The sequence below is a fragment of the Lathyrus oleraceus genome, chromosome 5 (genome assembly GCF_024323335.1).
Source record: "Lathyrus oleraceus cultivar Zhongwan6 chromosome 5, CAAS_Psat_ZW6_1.0, whole genome shotgun sequence".
Taxonomy (NCBI): Eukaryota; Viridiplantae; Streptophyta; class Magnoliopsida; order Fabales; family Fabaceae; genus Lathyrus; species Lathyrus oleraceus.
Genome location: NC_066583.1, coordinates 265597849 through 265606496, shown reverse-complemented (window position 1 = coordinate 265606496; position 8648 = coordinate 265597849). Strand labels below are relative to the sequence as shown.

Sequence of the window (8648 nt, the reverse complement as noted above, 5' to 3'; positions counted from 1 at the left end):
CAGCCTCTTCTGATTCAAATCAAGCTGTTTTCCAGTTCTAATCAAATCAGTCAGAAGCATTTTCTGCTAAAATTTGACTTCTTATTCGAATCATGTTGAAACCCTGATTCGAATCAAACATGACTGTATCATTTTTCACTATTGCAGCACTTCCGAATCTCAATTTGTTTAGTCCCATTCAGCCCCACACACATAATAATCATCATACACGATTCATATAACATTTAACACATAAAAACACACGAATTCAACACATATATCATGAACTAATCATTAAATCATTATCATATTCATCAAAATCATCACATATACTCATGAACATAAAAAAATCACATTATGCACATAAATCCACATGAATTTCAGCAATTAACAGAACACGAAAACAACATCACATCACAACAAAAGGAAAACGAAAGGAAAACAGAAAAGGATAAAGGAAAGGAAAAAATGAAAGGGGTTAAGGATTCCCATATATCCTTCATGCTTAAACACTCATATCATGAACAATTCTCCCCTTACCAAGAATTTGCGGAAAAAGGTTGGAACTTTGGCTATGGAGACTCTCTTCTACTCTTGCTTTGCTAGGGTTTTCCTCTCAACTCTGCTGATACATTGTTTCACTAAAAAAATTCATTTTTCTACTCTCTCTCCTCTCTCCTTCTCTCTCCTCTCTCTTCTCTCTCTCTCTCTCTCCTCTCTCTCTCTCTCTCTCTCTCTCTCTCTCTCTCTCTCTCCTCTCTCTCCTCTTCTCTCTCTCTCTCTCTCTCTCTCTCTCTCTCTCTCGGCTCTCTCTCTCTCTCTCTCTCCTCTCTCTCTCTCTTCTCTCTCTCCTCTCTCTCTCTCTCTCTCTCTCTCTCTCTCTCTCTCTCTCTCTCTCTCTCTCTCTCTCTCTCTCTCTCTTCTCTCTCTCTCTCTCTCTCAATAAAATCTTATTCTATTCGCTTCCCTTAATTTTAATTAATTTCTATTTTTTTCAGAAAAAAAACAAACTCTCACTTTCTACACTATTTTAAATAAATAAAAATATAGTTAAACTCTATTAAAATCCAACAACCGCAATAATACTAATCATGTTAAGTTAAAGCACTCTAAAACTTAAATAAAATATGAAAATCAAAACCGGGGTGTTATAACTTGGACCATTTTTACACATAGTTCTTGATTCCAAAACTTAATGAATTGACTCAAGGTATATTGCTTAAAACTTAGACCATACACTTTGATTTATGCATGCTTAAATATAAATTTAAAAAATAATCCAGAAATACGCAATTGATAAGGAGACTCAATAACAAAAATAAATAAAATCAAAAACTTAAAAGACAGGCAATCAAAACAATAACCCTTTAGGTATCAAAGACATGCAATGCAACTTCGCTATACTTAACATTCACAAGAACTGGCATTAGCTCTTCTGTTTGAAGGTTAAGTCAATATCTTTCCAGCCCAACAGAACTCCATTTAAAGGTTATTCTCAGAATCCTCCACTATATAATAATGTAGATGCTCAATGATTTCTTTTCATGTCAACCTCAAACAACACATTAACAGAGTTTACAGACTTTGATCGGGGATTCTGTCAATAAACAAGACGTTCCACAAAGTGCTACTACGTTTATCTATGAAGCTCCATCATTTCCTCAGAAAGCAAAAAACAACATTTAATTTCAAGATCATGTTCTAAAGTTCTGCCAACATTATTCATTTCATGTCTATTCACTCAACAAGACAAATGAAATATATATTCACAAAGGCCCTGCATCATGGTCCTTTTTCTGCTTTATCTCACAAACTTGAAATGTAAAACATCCATTCTAATTTGAAGAAGGGTGTTAAATAGTTTAGATTTATGTTATTGGGCCTTTTTTATCTTACTGTTTATTTTAGTTGGTTTGTTACAACAAACTCTCCTAGTTTATTGGGCTAGGATCTTTGTATAAATACAAGCCCAATTGGATTGCTGGTTTAAGAAATGAGATAATAATATTTTTCATTTTTGTCTTTTGTTTTTTCTATTTTTTCATAATGGAAATTTATTATTGGTTAAGGTGTCCAATATGCCACAATTAATATTATCATTAATCTTACCAATGTTGAAATCCTTTGGAATGGGCAATAATCCAACTCCTTTCAACTAATATACTTACCTCAATAAACCCTTAACTATAACAACCAAGTAAGAATTTAGTGTTGGAGATTCTTTTAATTCAGTGTTACATTGAAATTTTGGTTATTCTATGACAATTACTAGTAAGTCCAAAAAGGAAAAACATGTATGTAAGAAAAATTGAAATATATAGAGCAAGAGGAAAATGAGAACTATAGATTAACCAAAATAAAAGTTTACTATTAATTTCTTCCCCTCCTTGTTCTTCTACATTAGGTTCACCTTGTAAATACCTCCACCTCACCAATAAATAAAAAATAAATACAAGAAAAGGCTAAACAAAATTGTTCATGAACTCAGAAAATTACTTCTGAAAATTATGGAACTTAGTAGAACTATATGTAGGGATTTTATCTTCTTCTTCTCCTTCTTCACACCAATTTATATATATCTAATACACCTCTGCATGATGAAGTTATGTCATATTGTGGATTATAATTAAATGAATGCAAAAGTAATAGAGACAACTAATTAACATGGGAACCAAAGGAAATTAATTAGGCTTGTCCTTTGCCATTCCAATCTGGTATGCCTAATGTGAACTCCAAGCTTGGGTTCTTACACTCTAAATTAGATCCCGACAAATTGTTCTTCATTTGATTCGAATCACAATCCTGTATGAGAAATAATCATTGCGTAAATCAAATAATACATATAAAAAGAATATAAATTATATGTATTAAATCATTTAACGATTTTGAATTCTTTCATGTCTGAGATTTCTCACACACCGGACATTGTGGTCATTCATTGAGCTTTTGATTACGTGATCTTAATCGAATGATCACTGATGTCCAGAATGTAGGAGATCTCTCGACCATAGAAAAATCTAAACTCATTCATAACTTGTTACACTCGCTAAATGATGCAGCAATAGATAAACATAACTAAATGCATATGAAAACAATGAAAAACAAACTAACATTCACAATGCATGAAAATTAAAGTCATATATAAAAATGTTTATACTTATAGTAACATATAGAGTAAACCTAGTATTGATACCTGAATTTGATGCACTCCTGATATTGGTTGTGACTGGAAGATAGCTGGTCTGAAACCATCTACATCGTTAGGACTAGTTTGTGGCCATGGTTCTCTACTACTGATCATAATTCAAGTAAGATGAAAAAGACACAACCAAGAAAGAAAATTGAATCAGTTCAATGGTTCCTAGGTATACAAAAATAATGCATGAGTATGTATCTATACTTCGTAACAAACTAGACTAGTAAGTAATCGTTTATCACAAATTCATATTGTCAGTTCGGTTTGTAGCTGTGCAGAGACGACACCAGGAGTGCAGGAGTGAAAGGTTCACAGTCGCTTATAAAAAAACAAGAAGATACTCATGGATGATATATTAATATGGTTAAGCAAGTAACATGCTAATCTTCCAATTACACAGCAAAATAATTCCAAACTTACTAACATGAGCATTGCATGATATGCCTCCACCACCACAAATGTTTTTTACTTAGTAGAATGATAATTTGTTTGTGTCGCAAAGAGATATTTTTAGTTTACTTAAGGTAATGTTTTTCAATCATGACAAACAGTGCTTATTATAAGATTTAATTAATATGCTCAGAAATTACCGAATAAGAGAAAGACATGCTTCTAAGATTTTAAAATATTATGGTTACTATAAAGGTAGAACTCGACATATATGAATATAGATTATTGCAGAGAATGTCTAGTGTCAACATCAAAATATTAGTTAACTATAACCAAGATTTTAAAGACATGTATTATAACAAAGAGTGAGTTATATATTTAAAAAAAATGTAGTGTGTTTTCTTTTGAAAGAAAAATATTATTGAAATTTGAAAATATTTAAAAATATATATTTGTGAATACATGGTCAATGTAAAGGACTAAATTAACCATTTGGGTTCAATGTAATCTACATGTTTAAAAATCATTTTTAACAATAATGGAGTTATCATCAAATAAGCATTGGAATTAGTGATATGTTATGTATTAGAGACAAACATAGACATAAGTCAAAGGGATAAGAGAAAGAAAGAAAAAAAATAAAGCAAATTACAAGCTTTGTGTTGCTTTTCTTTTATCCTAACTAATTAACCTTTGATTATGTCTTATAGCCACGGTTTTAAATAAAGTCGGCGACCGCAAAAACAGTTGCGACAAATCGATATCAGCATTCTTCGATATTGATACCGTTATTCAATGTTTTTATGATAAATATGAAATTGCAGTTAACACACAAGCGACGACCGACGACCGCAATTGCACGAAAGCTTTTTAGCATTCTTTTGTTATGTGAACACACCAGTTAAAGGCTACATAAGATACACAAAGGAAAGAAAAGAAAGAAGACAATGGAACACACAAGTTTAAAGTAAAAGCTGCCACAAGAACCCTTTTTATTCTTCATAAAAAAAAAGAGTGTTGTGGACGTGGGTTTGCATTGTTTTTTATAACAGATACCATGCAAAAGTTAAAGCAAATCAATCAAAAAAATTAAAATTAAATAAAATATATGAACTTATAAATTTATAGAAATTTCAACATAGAAAAATAGTGTGTTACCTTGAAGAATTACTCCAAAGAGTGGTTGTGGAAGAGTAATCCATATCTTGTTGTATTGGTCTATCATTTAAGCTTCTTTGATCGGAAAATTGACGAATTCCACCATTGTTTCCAGTTTGAGGTACATCATCTTCTCCAGATCCATCTGAAAATCCTAATCAAAATCAAATTAACTTCATATGCATGCACACATTTAAGCTAAAAGCCTTAAAAGTCTTCATATATATTTACACTTTAATGATAGAGATACCATAGAAAGAAGGGTATTTACGGTAAAAACAAAATTATAAAATAAAAGTAACAATAAGAAAAATCTCTGTAAAGTCACAAAAGATAACATTCTCTTAAACAAAAAACAAAATAAATTAATATTTGATTATATAAGATTAAGAATTTTTTTTATAAAAATGGTTAAAGAATTAGCAATATAAATTACCAGAAGAAGCTGCAGGTTTGTCTGTAGTCTTAACAGTTCGATACATCTGTTAAAAACAAATCACAAAGAAAATCAAATAATTTATACTAATCAATCAACATTACTATATGCATAGATGAAGAAAATAAAAATAAAAATAAAAATAAATAAAAAAATAAAAAAAATAGATCTCGTTTTGAATATGTTAAATTCTGTCTGGGTTGAAGTTTGATTGTAAGAAAGATTGTTGCATTATTGGAAAATGATGACTTTTTTTTTTATGTTGTTGTCAGTTTATGTTTCTCTCTCTTCTCTCTTTCTATGACTATAATCAGAGACTGTTTTGTGTCTGGTCTTCTCAGATGATAAAGTCTTCTTCTTAGCATACACATTCATTCATTCATTCATGATTCATTCACTTCTTTTCTTTCATTTTCATTGGTTACTGTGTCCAAATTTTTCATCCACCAAGATAAAGAGAGAGAAACAAACCTGCAAATGGCTTTTTACATGAGCTAATGTGAGATCCTTCACATCCATCAGTTCAAGTACTGACTTTGGCGTTGCTCCTAAATTTCACCATCTAAATTAGATTAGTGAGAAAAATTAAGGTAAAAGAAATTAAGATAATGTAACACCCACCTAATAGTCTTTTGTTATCATTAAAATAAAATAAAAAAAAGAAATAATTAATTTATATGAAAAAGAAATTATTACTTTCATGGCCACCGAGAAGCTCGACGGCATGAACGAATCGGGCATGGAGGGTACTTGTCCACCGCATTCTTGGCGCTCTCATGCTTCTTTTTGTTGGTAGTTTTGGTAAGAATCTTGATCTCATGGATGCTTCTGAGCTTCCGAGTCCGAGGTTACCGTAGTGTGAGTGATTATGATGATGAAGATGGTGCAATGGATATTGATGAGATTTGAACGGTTCGCTGTTGTTGAACCTTGTGGCTACAGCGGCTCGATAAGCGGCCGCTGAGCCACTGGAGTTTAAGAACGACATGGGATCTAAGCTTCCTCCTGCAGCGATGTAGGGGGAAAGAGGCGATGATGAAGAAGGAGGGGTTGTTGAATTTGGCATGTGGTGATATAAACACATCTTTGGATCTTTTTCTCTAGAATGTTCCATGGCTGGTAAAAAAGGGAAAGAACGGTTGTGATAGACTGGGATTCCTTTAATTGGTCTTAACCCTTCCGAGGAGGACGAGGACGATACATCGAGCAATGAAACGCCGTAATTTATGTGATTCATTGAAGTAGAATTTGTTGTGGTACTCGTTGTAGTTGTCGAGTTGTGGTGATGATGAAGATTCGGGAAATGAGCTTGTTGGGTTTGATAATAAGGGTTATGAGCTTGTTGTTGCTGTTGTTGCTGTTGTTGCTGATGATGTGGTTCTTGAACACTACCACTAAAATTTCTTCCAAGAGAAAGTTCAGTGTGAGCTTGAGCTTGATTTTGAGCCGAAGTTCTTGACGAATTGCGAGGTTCATAATTGAGTAAATGAGTTGTTTCTATGTTGTTGGAAATCAAAGAAGAAGAAGTACTTGGTGGACTTATGTGAAGAGAAAGATCAGGTTGAGTTTGTGATGATGTTGGATTTGTTGGTTCAATGAAAATCCCTTCCAAGGGCATCTTCTTTAGAAAAAAGGTATTACTAAAAACTTGATATAAGGGTACAAAAATATATATCAAAGACAAGAACTCCTTTTTTTTTCTTTCTACTTTATTAAAATCAGATTAAACAAAAACAAAAGGAAGTGCAATATTCACAAACAAGGGACTGTGAAATCCTTTTGTTTAGTTCAAACTTCAAACCTCAAACTTCAAAGCCTTCAACACAATATTAAGGAATTTTTGTGTGATTTTATTTTGTTCTTTTTTTAGGCTTTTTCTTGGAAAGAATCTGGAAAGATAGCTTACTCTCTAGCTATTTTCTCTATATGAGAAGAAGAAGAAAACCTTGTGATATAGCTTTTGAATAAAATAAGATAAAAAATTAGAAGAAAAAAAAAAGAAACAAGATTGGAGAGAGAGAGAGAAAGAAAGTTAAGTTGAAAAAGAAGAATGAGTCATAAGAGACAGAGTCAAGAGAAAGAAGAAGAAGAGAGCATGAAAGAAAGTGAGATGAGAGAGAAAGAGAAAGAAGATAGGAGAAGACTAGTGTTGTTGTGTTTTGCAGGATGGAATGGAAGTGAAGGAAAATAATAATTATTTTAAGAGGAAATTGTGAAATGGAAGAGAAAAGAAGAGAAAAATATTCCAGAAAGGCATGGAAAAGAAAACAGGTGGATTTGCGTTTTGTTTTCCTCGAGAGTATATCTTGGAAAATGACACTATAGTGAGACGTATGATAAACAAACATTTTTATTTTTTAAGTCTTTCAGGAAAATAAATAAATTAATTAAATATTTACAAATCAGATCATTAGAAGATAAGAAGAAGGATTTAAATTTAATATAATACATTCTTAAAAATTAATAAAATATAAATAGTACATGCATGATAGGATCTGAACTAATAGCTCTCAAATTTAATATTATACCAGTATTGATGTTTTTTTAACACTATATTATTAATATTAGAAAATGATTATGATTTAAAAATATAATAAGTTATATCTTTATTTTTCAAATTAATGTTAATAAGAAATTATTTTAAAATTATTTTTAATCTATTTTGCTGTCATATTAAATAATTTGATATACATAATAAACTATATAGGTATGTTTCTTACCATCAATTAATTTTATAATGCATTAAAGAATTATTAAATTTGTCAATAAATTTTATAAACTTAATTCAGTTAATAAATTTTAGGTTTACCTATAATTTTTTATTTTTATATTTTATCTCATTAACATGATTAAATCCTATATTTTAAATTCAAATAGTTTTTTCTTATCACATGTTTATTTTTTAATGACATGTAATTTATATTTTTATAATTCTATACAATATTAATTTATGATGATTTTTCATATTTTACAAATGATATATCATTTAAAATGAACAAATCAATAATTTCGAAAGTAAAAAAAAGTCAAATTTATTTAAATTTTGAATAAGATTAATTTTATGAATAAATTAAAATAGAGATCAAAATTATAATTAATAACTTTAATATTTTTTTGTTAACTTTAAGTGATAAAAATAAGTATTTTTCTACTCACTCGTATAGTGTAGCAACTAAGGTGTTTATTACTTTTGATGTATACTGCTTTTATTAAAATTTAAAATAAAAAAAAAGTTGATTGTGGTGTTAAAATTGTTGACAATATATTAATTTTACAAATTCATCCGTTAATATATATAGAAAAGTATTTATTATAAAAATAAAGATGTAACATAATTAGATATATGTTGTTAAAAATAATTAACCTCCTTTTAAATTTGAAAGGATCTTATATCAAGAGATAAAGAAAAAAATTCAAATTTTTTAATATTAAAATTATAAGTAGTTATTTTTAATAAAAGTTTATCCTTATATTATCTAATTTCTTCAG

The 8648-nt window shown here is 30.0% G+C and overlaps 1 protein-coding gene across 3 annotated transcripts; it reads right to left on the bottom strand.

The window, feature by feature from the left end:
* Positions 1-2326: 2326 nt before the first annotated feature.
* On the bottom strand, positions 2327-7435 carry LOC127083759 (transcription repressor KAN1). Of its 3 annotated transcripts, none has more exons than XM_051024092.1 (6): positions 5856-7435; positions 5631-5707; positions 5160-5205; positions 4724-4877; positions 3173-3272; positions 2327-2781 (listed from the first exon to the last, which is right to left on the bottom strand). In XM_051024092.1, the coding sequence occupies exons 1-6, from the start codon at positions 6775-6777 to the stop codon at positions 2665-2667; spliced, it is 1416 nt and encodes a 471-aa protein (XP_050880049.1). In that variant the 5' UTR covers positions 6778-7435; the 3' UTR covers positions 2327-2664. The 3 variants fall into 3 exon arrangements, with proteins under 3 accessions (XP_050880049.1, XP_050880050.1, XP_050880051.1); XM_051024093.1 differs by having other exon boundaries at positions 3173-3269; XM_051024094.1 differs by having other exon boundaries at positions 4724-4868; positions 5856-7432.
* Between the last annotated feature and the right edge of the window lie 1213 nt (positions 7436-8648).